This window comes from Echinops telfairi, unplaced genomic scaffold (genome assembly GCF_000313985.2).
Source record: "Echinops telfairi isolate 266 unplaced genomic scaffold, ASM31398v2 ScPeMD7_23;HRSCAF=83, whole genome shotgun sequence".
Lineage (NCBI taxonomy): Eukaryota > Metazoa > Chordata > Mammalia > Afrosoricida > Tenrecidae > Echinops > Echinops telfairi.
In genome coordinates, this window is record NW_022103920.1 from 58,497,136 (window position 1) to 58,513,128 (window position 15,993).

Here is a 15,993-nt window from a genome sequence, read left to right on the forward strand (position 1 = left end):
ATGACAAGGATCTACATGTGACCTCCTCCCTGGGGGACGGACGACAGAAAAGTGGGTGAAGGGAGGCCTCGGACAGGTCAAGATGTGACAAAATAACAATTTATAAATTATCGAGGGAGGGGAAAAATGAGGAACTGATGCCAGGGGCTTAAGTGGAGAGCAAATGCTTTGAGAATGAGGACAATGAATGTACAAATGTGCTTTACACAATTGATGTATGTATGGATTGTGATGAGTTACATGAGCTCCTAATAAAATGATTAAAAAAAGAGAAAACATGCCATTTCTTATTATTGCAGATATGAAATTCTAGTAGAGTAAATTGAGATTAACATGACAAAGAGCATACGTTGTGGGGATTAGAGGATGGGATAATTTGAGGGCCAACAAGAGCCAGATAATGAAGGGCTTCATTCTGTGCTAAATGAAATTGATTTTTCATGTTAATGCAGTGGGTAGCAATTAAAATATTTTAAGTAGATTTATATTTTTAAATGTTAACTATATAGGCAATATACTGAAAATGGGAAAAGCTGGAGAGGTGAGTTGACTCTGTTTCAGTAGTGTACAGAACTGAGCCAATGCAGGAAGAACTGGTCTGAAGTCATGCATTCTCTTGATTGACTCTGCATAAATCATATCATTTAACAGGAGATAGTACAGAAGCACAGCAGGCTAAGGGAAAATGATTAGTTATAAACAAGTCTTATTTGATTCATTTTAAGTTTATTTAAATATCACGGATAGAAAAATTGAGGAGCTGATTTCCAAGAGCCCAAGTGGAAAGCAGATGTTTTGAGAATGATGGGGGCAACAAATGTACAAATGTGCTTGACGCAATCCATATTTATATATGGATTGTGATGAGTTGTACAAGTCCCCAATAAAATGATTTAAAAATAAATAAATATCATAGATAAAAAATAAACTTTTACTTAAATATAATTTTCCATCTTTGCACTATGATGAAGAGTTTCATTTGTTGCAACCTACCTTTTTAAGATGTTATTTTCTAAAGTAATCGTTGTTAATATAATTTTCTTTGATGTAATTTTTATACTGAGTGACATACAACTTTTTAAAAATATTTTCCCCCCAGTTTATTTGGACATTCTAGGGAAAATTTTTTTCTTTAAATCATGCTTCATATGAGACTTTTGGGATATAAAACCAAAACTCACTGCTATCTGGTCAATGCCCCTTTGGGTTTTCTGAGACTTTAAATCTGTACAGAGGCACACAGCCTTATCTTTCTCCCACAAAGCAACTGGTGGGTTTTAACTTCTGACCTTGTAGTTAGCAATTCAATACATAACCTAGTATGCCACTATTTTGAAATATAGCTCATCAAAATTTCACTATTTAGAATGTATCCATTTTTTAAAATGGTACCATAGATCTTGATAGGAAAATAAATACAGGATTAAAATCGACAGGCAACATACAAAGAAAAAAATGGCCTTTTCCCCCTCTGAGTTGTATACTAAACCATTTATTTCTGTGTTTTTGCTTAATATCTCAAAGTTGTGGGAGTTAGTGAAGCTTATGAGGATGCTGCCAATTGTCTCTGGTTGTTAACTAACTCCAAGCCTTGTGCAAACTGTAAGTCTCCAATACAGAAGAATGAGGGCTGCAATCATATGCAGTGTGCTAAGGTAAGAAAGTATGGATTTTGCATGCTTTGAAATTGACATGCTTTGAAATTGAAATTGGTGGTTAGCTCAAAGAAGAAATGTTATAAGCATAACAATCTTGTGAGTTTCAGAATGGTTCTAGAAGATTGTATTTTACATAATTTGTTGAATAATGTAAGTGTTGATTTATATTACTAACTTCATTTTCACAGCGTTAAAAGTAAGCGTGGGGATTTGATGTTATTTGGTTGGAATGCCAGAATCCTTTCCTCTTTTTACTCCACAGTGAGGGTCCTAGAAGAATTGCAATTATATATTTATAAACTTTATTATTTAAATGATATAGTAATCATATAATATATGATATAATAATAAATTATAAAGTCCTACATTATTATTAGCTGTTAGTAGGAATTCATTTTTGTCTTCCAAAAATATATTGTAAGTTGTAACTTCTATGCCTGAAATGTGTTCTTTTTATGTTAATGAGGCTCCCATAGTATGGAGTGTGTCTCAAATCAATCTATTAAAATGTAAAGGAGCTTTAACAAGCAGGTGAGGTAAAGGTTAACAAGTGGTTAGACAGTGTAAGAAGGATGAAGATTTTTATGCAGTGCTAAAGAATTTGTTTGCCTAAATAATGGAAGATAGGTAGATTTTATCAGCTTAGGCAGAGAACTAAAAACTCTACCTCTTATAATTCTAGTCAGGAAACAGGCCAAAGAAGCTACATCTCTTGTCCTCTAAGAAAAGGACCATCTCTGGAGCAACTCTAAGATCAGTAGGACTGTTACAAGAAGCAGGCCCTTCTTGATTTCAAAGGGTGGAGCTTTAGACTCTTGGGTCTCAAAGGATGGGCGTAGAGCCCCTTAGAATTTTAAGAGTCAGATCTTTACCAACTCAGTTCAGTTCTGGTGTGTGTTGCTGCTGCTCAGGTGTGCTTATGGGGGTGGTCCCACGGCCTAACGCTGAGAGGGGCCAAGAAGGTAAGATTGCCATCCAGTTGGACTAGAAGGATGGAGTCACCGAAAGCCATTTCTTTGGACCTGGAAGCTGAAATCCAGGACCAAAGGGCCTCTCCCCAGAATCCAGATAAGTATGGTCAACTCTCAGAGTCTGAAGTGCAGGGCAATTTCTAAATAATCTTATAAAGATCATTTAAAGCCCCCAAAAAAAGATCATTTAAAGCCTTAGAGCGGCGGTTCTCAACCTGTGGGTTTGCGACCCCTTTGGGGGTCGAACGACGCTTTCATGGGGGTCGCCCAATTCATAACAGTAGCAAAATTACAGTTATAAAGTAGTAGCAGAAACACTTCTTTGGTTGGGGTCCCCACAACATGAGGAACTGTATTAAAGGGTCGCGGCGTTAGGAAGACTGAGAGCCACTGCTGAGCGCAAATGGAATCTGTTCCACTACGCTTCAAATTTGCTGGGTACGTGCTATCACTTCTTTCCCTCTGATTTTTCCCATTTGTAATAGAAACGTCTGCCTTGTACCTGTTCTATTATTATACTTTGAAGTAGATAGCTTATAGTCCTTATTTAACAGGTTCACAGATGAGGAATTTTGCCCCCAGAATATGCCTAAAGTTGCACCCAATTCTTATTTAGAGGATTCAGAAGATGTGATTTTGGACTTGGAGTTGATTTAAGATTTTTTTTGGATGGTGTAATGGGATTAATGTGTTTTGCATATATGGCAAGAACATGAATAGGGGTAGGTCCTCAGGTAGAATATTAATTGAATTGTGTGCCCCCTCCCCCCAATACATGGGGATTCAAAAAGTGTGTGGGAGAGTGTAATTAAAAGATAATGGAATTCTTCCATGAACTTGATGAAGACCTCTCACATGTGTTATAAATACTAACCTCTCTGCCTGTGGTTATAGTCTTATTTGGGAATGGGTTGTAATTGTTATGTTAATGAGACAGAATTAGTGTAGAGTGTGTCTAGAGACAAGAGACAATCTCTTTAGAGATATAAAAGAGATTAAGTAAATGAGATAAGCAGAGATGGGGAAAGATTGATGGAGATCTCCAGGAAACAGAAACTGAAGAGGCAAGATCATGATCTCCCCTATAACTGACACAGAAAGAAAGCCTTCCAGAGCAGAGGCTCTGCTAGCCTCACAAGCCCTTTAGAAAATACCTTTCTGTTTGTAGCTGTACTAACCAATTAATACAGCTGGATCACTGTGTGTGTATATATATCTATATACCTCCTACAGGGCTGGTTTAGTTGCACACAGTTTTTTTTAAATCAAATAATCATTTTATTAGGGGCTCATACAACTCATCACAATCTGTACATACGTCATTTGTGTCCAGCACATTAGTACATATGTTGACTTCATCATTCTTACAACACCCGCTTTCTACTTGAGCCCTTGGTGTCAGCTCATGTTTCCCCCTCCCTCCCCGCTCCCCCCGAACCCCTGATAATTTATAAATTATTATTATTTTATCATATCTTACTCCATCCAACGTCTTCCCTCACCCACTTCTCCGCTGTCCGTCCCCCAGGGAGGAGGCCACATGTAGACCTTGTCCTCTGTTCCTCCTTTCTCTCTCTCCTTCCCTCCACCCTCCTGCCATCGCCACTCTTTCCACTGGTCCTGGGGGGTTCGTCTGTCCTTGGTTCACTGTATTTCCAGGTCCTATCTGTGCCAGTGCACCTCCTCTGGTCCAGCCGGATATGTAAGGTAGAATTGGGATCATGGTAGTGGGGTAGAGGAAGAATTTAGGAATTAAGAGGAAAATTGCATATTTCATCATTAACTACACTGCACTCCGATTTACTCCTCACCTCCCTGCAGCCCTTCTGCAAGGGGATGACCAATTTCCCCCGGATGGGGCCTGGGTCCCCACTCTGTACTCCCCCTCATTCACAATGTTATGATTTTTTTTTTTTTTGGTCTTTGATGCCTGATACTTGACCCCTTCGCTGCCTTGTCATCTTACAGGCTGGTGTGCTTCCATGTGGGCTTTGTTGTTTTTCAGTTAGATGGCCCCTTATTTATCTTCCAGCATGTGGGACCCCAGATTCTGTGTAATTTGACAGCTTGGCACTATCAACTTTCTTCGCCACATTTGCTTATGTACCCGCTTTGTCTTCAGCATTCGTGTCGGGGTAGGCTGGGTGCACAGTTTAGACTCAAACCCAAACCAGAACCCAGGAAATAGCCCTAAATTCAACTGGAAATCGTGTTTATCCTTTTTCAGGAACATAATAGATGAATCCTGGTTTTGTTTTGTTTTTAAAGGAGAGAAATGTGGAACTTAGTATCAAAATCCTAAATATTCCAGACTAAACACACCCGCCCCCCAGGACTAGCCCCCAAGTTGTTCTTCAAACCTTCCATTGAGACTGTTCCCTGGAGTCACCTATAAACTAATTAGCAACTTAACACAAAGAATAAAAATTTTCAACCTTGAGTGTATTGTTTACTTTTTGTTAATTAATGTATAAGACCAAAAGGTCAATAATAGCTTTTGTTTCCCCAACCTATGGGCACATGATTTAAATATCATACAATTCAATAGTTCAATCATATCAAGAAGAATTATACACATCAATTTTAGAACACCCCGCCCTCGTGGTTAAATCGCCTTTAAAATGAGTTGTACAATCACAATCAGTTCTAGTGCTCCCTCCCGCCTCCCACCTTCTTTGTTTACTCCCCAAATCCCCCTTCCCTCCCTATCACCCACCACCTACCTCTACATCTCCTATAAACCCTTGTGTCGGTTATCACTGCATCCACTCCTCCTGTGCTTCACAAACTGGGAAACCCAACAGAAACCATTTTTAAAAAGTCAAAATAAGGTGGTAAGGATAAAATAATAATAATATAAAGACCAAAATACAAATAATGAGTGAAAAAGAAAAGACCCCATCAACATTTAAAAAATCAGGAAAGAAATTTGTTATATAACAAGTAAAAGACACTTGAACCCAGAACAAATTTGTGTCTATAGGGAGGGGAGCTGGCCAAGTATCGAGTCTGATCCAGCATAATCAAGATTGCTGTGGTAGTTACATAATCTGGTGTCAGTTTGAGAGGATTACGAATGAAGGGATGGAATCTGGTCAATCAAGATACAACCAATGAGGCCTCTGTGTGGCATTGCCTTCTCCTGAGAATTCTGGAAACTCCTGTATTTTCCTCCTTGGAGGCAGGAGACACTGCTCTTTCTGCTCACTCCCTGAGAGACACTCTACTGACAAGACACATGGCCAGACCTCTGGAGCCAGAGAAGCCACATAGAGACTCTTGCCAGCGCTAAGATGCTTACAGTGCCACTGGATCCAGAAGACTTCCAACCCCCTGGCCTGTGATAGTCCTGCATTCAGCGTCATTGCATGTGTTTCATGAGTCTGAAAGAGGACTTTATAGATTGGTACTGGACATATGGGCTAATATTGGACTTACGGACTTGATCTGGACTGGGCTGGGATGTTTTCTTAATGTACAATTACCTTTTATATAAAACTCTCTCTTATACATGCAAGAGTCTCCCTGGATTTATTTATCTAGTCTACCCAGACTAACACAAATACAATGGTCTCTCTGCCTGATAGTAAGGCTGTTCAAGACTCTTACCCATGATTAGAGGGGGTCTGCCAGTGGCTCAGTCTGACTAGATACCCTGCAGATGGGTTTTTGGTTCCCACTGTCCCCCATAGCATCTATAAATGAGGTGTTCATAATTTTAGGAAAAGCTGCCTTCTCAATGTAGAGTCAATCATAAAGACAGGGATGGAGTAAAAGCCTGTGGGAATAAAGCCTTCAGGACCTTCATTTGCTGATGGGCAATCACAGTAAGAAGAAAGCATTGCAAGCATGAATAATTGAAATTTGGAATGTACAAAGTATAAATCTAGGAACATAGGAAGTATAAAATGAAATAGAACACATGAAGATTGATATTCTAGGGGTTAATGGGCGAAAATGAACTGGTATTGGCAATTTTGAATCAGAAAATCATATGGTTATGCCAAGAATGACACAATCAAGAGGAATGGTGTTGTGTTCATTGTCCAAAAAAGACATTTCAGTTCTATCTTGAAGTACAATGCTGTCTGTAATAGGATTGCATCTATCTGCCTTTAAGGAAATCCAATCACTACCACTGTCATTGAAGTTTATGCACCAACCACTAAAGCTGGTGATAAAAAAATTGAAGAGTTCTACCTATATTTAAAGTCTGAAATTAATCAAATATGCAATTAAGTTGAATTCTTAATTATTGATGACTGGAATGCAGAAGTTGGAAGCAAAAAGGAAGTAACAGTAGTTGGAAAGAAACAAAGCTGGAGATTTCATGATAGAATTTTGCAAGACCATTAACTTGCTAATAGCAAACACCTTTTCTCAAGAACAAACAGACTTCTGCAGATGGCATACACAGAAATCAAGTTGACTACATCTGTGAGAAGAGAAGCGGAGAAGCTCAATAACAGCAACTAAAAGGAGGCTAGGGGCTGACTGAAACAGACCATCAGTTTTGCTCATAGATCAGGTTGAAGTTGAAGAAAATGAGAACAAGCCCATGAAAACCAAAATAAGACTTCGACTCTATCCCACCTGAATTTCAAGAGCATATGTGATGCATTAAACCTTAATTACATATATACATACATACATACATAAACCCTACTGACAGTAGACCTGAAGAGTTGTGATGGCCTTAAGGACATCTTACATTGGTGGGACATACAGGATGAGTCAACCAGGGTGAAGTATAGCACCGATGAAACACAGTATTCCTCTGGTTCCTTGAGGCTTCCTCGCTTCCCACTATCATGACCCAGTCCTGCCTTTCACTGTGGGCTAGACTGGAGCATGTACACAGATAAGAGATAAGAGCTTAGGACACAAGGAATCCAGGAACAAAAATGGGAGTAACGATACCAGGAGGGTAGGGGGAAGATGGGGAGGAAGAGGAAACCGATTGCAATGATCAACACATAACCACCTCACCCAGGGGGACAGAAAACAGAAACTATGGGGGAAGGGAGACAGCGGTCAGTGTAAGTTATGAAAATAATAATTTATAATCAAGGGGTCACGAGAGTGGAGAGGAGCTAATACTAAGGGCTCAATAGAAAGTAAATGATGGCAACATATGTACAAATATGCTTGACACAAATGATGTTTGAATTATTAGAAGAGCTATAAGAGCCCCCAGTAATATGAACTTTTAATTTAAAAAAAGATGAACATTATACATGAAGAAAACAAGTGGTCATTCAAAAGACAGGAAAGAAAGAAAAATACACAATTGGATGTCAGAAGAGATTCCAAAACTTGCTCTTAATTGTAGGGTAGCTAAGGAAAATAGAGATGAAGTCAAACTACTGAACAGAAATTTTCAAAGGACAGCTCAAGAAGACTAAGTAAAATGTTATAATGAAATATGCAGACCCAGAGTAAAATCAAAAAAGGAAGAGCATGCTTAGCCTATCTTAAACTGAAAGAACTTAAGAAAAAATTCAAGCCTGGAATTGCAATTCAAAAAAAGGAGTCTATGGGCAAAATATTGAATGATGCAGAAAGTTTCCAATGAAAATAGAATACGCAGAGTCATTGTACCAAAAAGAAGTATTTAACAGACCACCATTTCAGGAGGTGGCATATGAGCAAGAACCAATGGTGCTGAAGGAAGAAGTTCAAGCTGCACTGAATGCATTAGTCAAAAGCAAGGTTCCAGGAGTTGATGGAATGCCAATCAAATATTTCAGCAAGCTGATGAAGCATGCACTCCTTTATGACAAGATATTTGAAAGACAGCTACCTGACCAACTGATTGGCTGGAAGAGAAGCCTATTGTGTTAGGCCAGGTTGACTAGAGAAACAAATCCAGTGACATTTATGTTCAAGAAAGAGCTTTATATCAAGAAATAACTATATCAGAAAAACAGCCCAGTCCAACTCATGTTCAAAAGTCCAATACTAGTCCATAATTCCCTTTTCACACTCTTTCAGCTACCTGTAATGATGCAAAATGCAGGAAGATCACAGGCCAGTGGGTGAGAAGTCTTGTGGATCCCATGGCGGTAGAAGCATCACAGGGCTTGTGCAGGTCTCCAAGTGGCACTCTGGCATGAAGGTGAAGGCAGAGAGAGAGGGGAGGTTTCCAGGACCTTCCTTATGCGAAGGTCACGCCCACAATGATGCTGTGACCTGATTGACAGGTCAGACTCAACCACAACACTTTTATATTTTCAAGTTCACATGAAATTAGGTAACTACCACACATATTTATACCCATTACAAAGATGACCCAACAGAATGGGCAAATGATGGAACACTATCATTGATATCACATGCAAGTAAAATTTTGCTGAAGATCATCACAGTTGCAGCAGTACATTGACAGAGAGCTGCCAGAGAGTCAGTCCAGTTTCAGAAGATGTAAAACAAGGGATATCATTGCTAATGTCAGATGGATATTGGCTGAAGCAAAGAATACCAGAAAGATGTTTACTTGTATTTCATTGACTATGCCAACACAGTGAACTGTGTGGATCATAGCAAACTATTAGTATAGTCTTGGGAAGAATAGGAATTCATAACACTTCATTGTACTTGTGTAGAACCTATAGATGGATCAAGAGTCAGTTGTGGGCACAGAACAAGGGAACACTGCATGGTTTAAAATCAGGAAAGAGATGCATCAGGATCGTATCCTCTTACCATACTTATTCAGTCTGTACGCTTATCAAATCATCGGAGAAGCTGGATTATATGAAGAAGGATTGGGCATCAGGATTGGAGAAAGGCTTGTTAATAACCTGTGATAAGCAGATGGCACAACATTGCTTCCTTAAAATAAGGAGAACTTGAAGCACTTGGTATTGGTAATTGAGGATTGCAGTCTTCAGTGTGGATTACAACTCAATGTATAGAAAACCAAAATTTTCACAACTGGAACAGTAGGTAACATGATAAATGGAGAAAAGGAAAAAAAAAAAAGATTGAAATTGTCAAGATTTTGTCTTGCTTAGAGCTACAATCAGTGATCTTGGAAGCATCAGTCAGGTGGGTAAATATGCACAAGAAAGACCTCTTTACAGTGTAGAATAGCAGGGATGTTACTTTAAGGACACCTGACCCAAGCCATGTATTTTCATTCGCCTTATATGCATGTTGAAGTTGGGCATTGACTAAGGAAGACCTTAGAAAAATCAACACATTTGAACGATGGTGTTGACAAAGAATATTGAAAGGACCATGAACAAACAGGTCAGTCTTGGAAGAAGTACAGTCAGAATGCTCCTTAGAGACATGGATATGAGTGTAAAAGTGGAGGGGCAGTGAGAAAGAGGTAGGTCCTTGATAAGAAGGATTGACACCATGGCTGCAATAATGGGTGAAGTGTTAACAAGTGGGAGGATGGGGCCCGGTGGCCAGTGTTTCATTCTGTTACGCATGGAGTCCCTGAGTCAGAACTGACTTGACAACACCTAATAATAACACAGGACACAAACGATGAACCGAAAGGAAAGTGAACGAAGCTTTTGGTTAGAAAGAGCTCAACAAAACTGCCAACAGGGTTTGTGTCCTGATCTGGAGAAGCTAATCCAAACATTCACATGTAAAAGTCAAAGCAAGAATAGCTAAGAAAACTCTGAAAAAAGAATGGTGAGAGTTGTCATATTATAAAGGCTCAATTACTAAAAACAATATGGTACCTCCACATGAATAGACAAATCAATGAAATAGAAATTAAACCGAGCTACATGAGATTTTAATGTATAGTAAAGATGGCTTCTCCGACCTTGGACTTCAATATACAGCCATGGAACAACTGGGCAGCCATCTGAAAATAAATAAAATGGAATTTAGACCCATATATTTATATACATTTCAAAGGACTCAAAGATTTATACTTTTAAAAAGTTAATCCTAAAGGAATCAGAAGAAAGCAACATTCCCTTATAAACTTTTCATAGGAAAATCTGACTCAAAATCCATAAACATAAAATAGTGATGTTTTTATACAAGAATGCTCATATTTTTTTGCATTATCTGCTAATTATGGTACTTAATGCATGACATTTTCTAAGAAAACAAGAAACCAGTTTTACATTCCTGTTTTACTTAGAGACCGTTTAAATTTAACCTGTTTCAAAAGCCAATTTTGAAATCACCAGTTTTGTGAAATTGACTGTCCTTGCTTTATGTAAAATTACCACACACTTGAAAAATAAAACATCTCGATGTCTTATTATTTGAAAATATTGACATTTCAAATCTTTGTGACTAGTTTATAGCATAATATTTACATTTTAACTTACCCTTAGCAGCATTTTAAACTACCTCCCCATACTTTGGCCTCCAGAAAGAAGCATGAGAAAGAGGTCTTTGAAGAGATTCACTCCTGCTCAGACAGGCAGGATGGAATCATCACTACAAATTTATTGGCTAGAAAACAGATTAAAGCTTTATGAGCATGAAGAGATGATTGCATATATGCTTTCTTTTGAAGTGCAAGTATGACTTTTGCTGGATTTGCCTAGAAGAATGGAAAAAGCACAGCTCTTCCACCGGAGGTTATTACAGATGTACTCGCTATGAAGTGATTCAGCATGTGGAGGAGCAATCTAAGGAAATGACTGTGGAGGTAAGGAACTCTGTCCACCCTACTTAATGCCATTGAAAGGATTTTCCATATCTCCCTTTTCCTAGATTCATCTTAATGAGACATTAAATTGAATATACATTAGAGTATCCCTTAATTTAAATAAAGTAGCTGTATAAACTTAGCTATTTCCCCCACTTTTTCTTGTTTTGGTGAAGATAAAAGCTTTATAGATTCCTGCTATCTGTAATGATTTTAATATAATTTTTATCTCAAGTAACTAAGCTTTGTAAAAGTTATTTATGGACTTTTATTTCCTAGGCTGAGAAAAAACACAAGCGATTTCAGGAACTGGACAGATTTATGCACTACTACACAAGATTTAAAAACCACGAGCATAGCTATCAGGTATGTTCCAAACCATTTCAAATGAGCTCTATTATACTGTTGTGAATAAACTCAACGAATGATATAAATTCTTCATTTCTGTTGCTTCAGTTAGAACAGCGCCTTCTTAAAACAGCCAAAGAAAAGATGGAGCAGTTGAGTAAAGCTCTCAAAGAAAGTAAGTTATGTCGTATATCTGGTAATTAATGTAAAATATTCTCTCATGCTAAATCACTTCACTGGTTAGGAGATTGAGCTCATTAAAGAATACATTAACCTCATCAGCTTATTGGTACCATGTGAGTTCTCTGAAACCTTCAGTGCAGCTCAGCATACATGGCCTCTATGATTGGATCTCCCACCCGACCTATCTACTATAAGGAGCCCTGTTCCTGCAATGGTTAAGTGCTTACTTGCTAACTGAAAGGTTGTTGGTTTGAACTCAACAGCTACTGTGAGGAAGAAAGATGTGGCAGTCTGTTTCCGTAAAGATTATAGACACCCAAAGTTCTACTCCATTCTATTGTTTCTTTATTCCAGTGTGTTCCCCAAGTGAGTTATACCATCCTGTGGGGGGTGCTGGAACGATCCAGGAAGGGTGGCAGAAGCAGATACCTATACTTTATCTTGGATTATACTCTTCACATTGTGCCAACAGCCTGGTTATTTGTTCCAGTGTTTCACTTCCATTTGGTCCCTGTCTCTTAACTCTCTTGACTGCACTTTTAAAAGTTACTGACCTTTTGGTTTTCTGTGTAGGTAATTAAGGAAAAGTAAACAAAACACTCAAGGGTTATAATTTTTACTAACTGTGTTAACTAGTTTATAGTTTCAGTGGAAGGTTTGAAGAGCAATAGATCGAGCAGTCTGAGTAATTCTTTGTTTTTGGATTTTTATTTTTTGACGGGAAGGTAGGCCAAATAAATTCTGGAACTTATGCTGTATACAATGATTTGTTTGTTTACCTAGCATATTCCTAATGAGATCTACAGTCTGTCAGGTGAACATATGACTTTATGACTTTGGTTCATATGACTCTCATAATAAGCAGTTACAGTCTCAGAAACTCCCAGGGGCAGTTCTACCCTGTCCTGTGTGGTTGCTATGAGTTAGTATTAACTCAGTGGTGGTGGGTGTGTTTTGTTGTTGTTGTACATTGTTGGGGAAAGTAGATGGACCCTCACAGACATTCCTAACCTAGTCAATAGAGCAAACTACATGGTACCTAATTCCTGAGAACATTTAACAGAGTCCTAATGGAGTAGACATCATAAACATTTTTGAAAGAACTTAACACACTAGTATATAATGAATGGATGTTTGGGGGTCAAAAAGCAAAATATGAGAAAGGACTGACCTATGGGTCCTAAGATTTATGATCTAAAAGGACCTTTTAAAACATGTATTGAGCATTGGTTGTATCATTAGGATATAGTATCCTACATTGACCACACAGAATACAGATTCTGATGTGCATGTGTTTTTAAAAGTCACATTTTTTAATGATCTTAACTTATATATAAAAGGTGAGTGTTAAGCCTAAAACTATAATTTATTATTTTGTTTGCTCCTATTTATAAATTAATGAGTGCCAACACCCTCTTTATGAGAATAATTCCTATAGAATTAGAAATTAAGAGCGAAAATAAGTCTTGATAGCAGTTTTGTCTTGTTCATTATTACCAATTAGATATTACTATTGGTATAATTACAATTTTTTTTTCAGCAAAAAATATAGCAAAGTGCTTGTTGTAATTCTTCAGCAGCAAAGTTCCCCTTAAAACCTTTAGGTTGGCCTACAGCTACATTTGTGTACCAGCAGGGTGGAAAGGCAGCAAGGATGAGTATGTATGCCTCTGTGACTCAGCAGGACTCCTAGGCCACTATGGCATGTGCTTCATTTATCAAAGCATACATGTCAAACATGCCATACATGAGTATTTTATATACGTTGTCAAGATAGTTTAATTAGCTACTATCAGAACTACTTCAAATAATTTCTTCTTAGGGCTCCTCCTTCGTGGTTTTTTATTCTTTTTTAAGAACACATAGTTGTTCATTTAATTTAATACCATGTTTGTAAAACAGAATTTCACTGTGCCTGAATTACTTTATAGCTGAAGGAGGCTGTCCAGATACCACATTCATTGAAGATGCAGTTCATGTGCTCTTAAAAACTCGACGCATTCTCAAGTGTTCTTATCCATATGGATTTTTCTTAGAACCTAAAAGCACAAAGAAAGAAATATTTGAACTCATGCAAGTAAGATACCTTTTTTTTAAATTAAATATAAATAGTAGTTGTTATTATGAAAAACATTTTCTCCTTTTTCAATCACTACATTTTCTCTTACTTGGGTATGATTAGTAAACAATTTTGTTTTCATTTTTAGCATGGTTTTTAAATAAAGGAGAAGTGACCATTAATAAACTGAATTTTTCTTTGTGTGTAAGTATATCACTGCAGGTCTGAATACATTCTAGGTTTTACAAACATTTCCCACAACATTCATTTCTGTGTTTTCTACTGGTTGAGGTGAAAATTTGACCTATTTCTGATTATATGATTTAGAATTTTCATCTTCATAGATGAAACAAGCCACATTAAATACAGGGTGGTAACCTAAAAGTTTATCTTCGGAGCAAAACCCTAGAAATTACAGTTTTTAAAAACCAAAACACCTAAGCCAACTGATATCACAGTAGCTAACTAAAAGTATTATGCATTCATATGGTTTGAAGCCACCAAACGTTCTTTTCTGGCTACAGTTCTCATACCTTCCCTCTGCACTCTTCTCTACTAATTTAAGCCTGCATTTCTTTCAAGGCTCAGTATTCACTTCCTTCACAAATCATTCTAGATCTAACCCCAAATTACAGTGTTCTTGGCCTCCTTCAGATCCCTGCAATATTTACATATAATCTACATAATACTGTCATGCATTTGCTTGTATAATGCCTTCGAGTGTGTTAGGTTTTTCTGTGAATATATTCCTTATGTGGATGATAAATCTGTTGTACTCCTCAGTTTCTTGTGAGCTTGTCCCAACTGTATGTCTGTAATGCCTATCAGATAATGTATTAATTTGAGATGCTGAATTTAAGATGTCTTCACATATGACTCTTCTTTCTCTTTCACAAACTGGAAATAATACACAAAATAGGAAACATGTTCAAAAGGACCTAATCATCTCTTAATTTCTAAAACCAAGAGTTTGATTTAACAGAAACCAGATCAATTCTCAATTTGCTGTTAACTAACCCACCCAACCTGTGATCTTTCTTTTTCCCCCCTCATCATCTTTACCACAGACAGACCTAGAAATGGTCACAGAAGACCTTGCTCAGAAAGTCAACAGGCCTTACCTTCGCACACCCCGCCACAAAATAATCAAGGCGGCATGCCTTGTGCAGCAGAAGAGGCAAGAGTTCCTGGCCTCCGTGGCCCGGGGGGTTGCTCCTGCAGACTCACCTGAAGTTCCAAGGCGCAGGTAACAGGGATGATGAACACTGTGGGAGTCATTCTACCTCTGCACGTGCTAGCAGTTGATAATATTAGCCAACTAGGTTCACAGTCCTGGAAGTTACCTACACCTGGAATGTGGACAACTGACAAACACTAGTAACCTCCTTTGGGCAATCTCCCTAGTACTGTTTCTATCTTTTTTTCTTTTGATTTTCTTTTGTTTGCCATTTTGTAGTTCCTCAGACTTCCCTAGGCTAGTTTAATTACACACTTCAGGTGAACTCAGTAGTAATTCAAATAGTGTTGTAAGGCATCAACTTAAATATGGAATATATGTAGTGATATATTTAGTTATGAACATCTTGTCATGTACAATTTGAAAACCTTGCCAACTTACTTGGTCTGGTCATCATCATATTTTTGTAGTAAGAGGTTGTGAAGAAATTTGAAATCTGATATTTATAAAGTTGCTTAAGTTATTTAAATTCATCCATTAAAGACCGTTAAATTTCAGTTGTTTTATTTCAGATTCCTTGTGGGGAGTGATATAGTGAATGCATTTTTTTATTCATAATAATTAAAAGCCCCAATAAAATGATTTAAAAAAATAAAACAAAAAAATAATTAAAAGCATTAGAAATTCCTTTGTCCTGACTTTTACGTAAATAAATACTTAACAAAAATGGAAGCAATCATAAAATACTGTGTTAAAAGATGGTGATTTTTACATTTTTCCAACTCGTTTCACCAATATAAAGCAATTTAGATTTTTAAAAGAAATAACACAATTATCATCTTGATAGTTGATCTAATTTGTTTGTTTTTTCTTTTTTTTTAAAACATTTTATTAGGGGCTCATACAACTGTTATCGCAATCCATACACACATCAATTGTGTAAAGCGCATTTGTACATCATT

At 37.5% G+C, this 15,993-nt stretch overlaps 1 protein-coding gene across 1 annotated transcript in view; it reads left to right on the plus strand.

The window, feature by feature from the left end:
* The window catches only part of ANKIB1 (ankyrin repeat and IBR domain containing 1), a 184,243-nt gene that overhangs the window by 158,619 nt on the left and 9,631 nt on the right, over nt 1-15,993 (plus strand). The window contains 7 exon segments of the mRNA XM_045288798.1: nt 1,525-1,655; nt 11,130-11,264; nt 11,544-11,630; nt 11,721-11,787; nt 13,727-13,872; nt 14,922-15,127; nt 15,427-15,439. Of these exon segments, the coding sequence (XP_045144733.1) occupies nt 1,525-1,655; nt 11,130-11,264; nt 11,544-11,630; nt 11,721-11,787; nt 13,727-13,872; nt 14,922-15,127; nt 15,427-15,439 (785 nt within the window).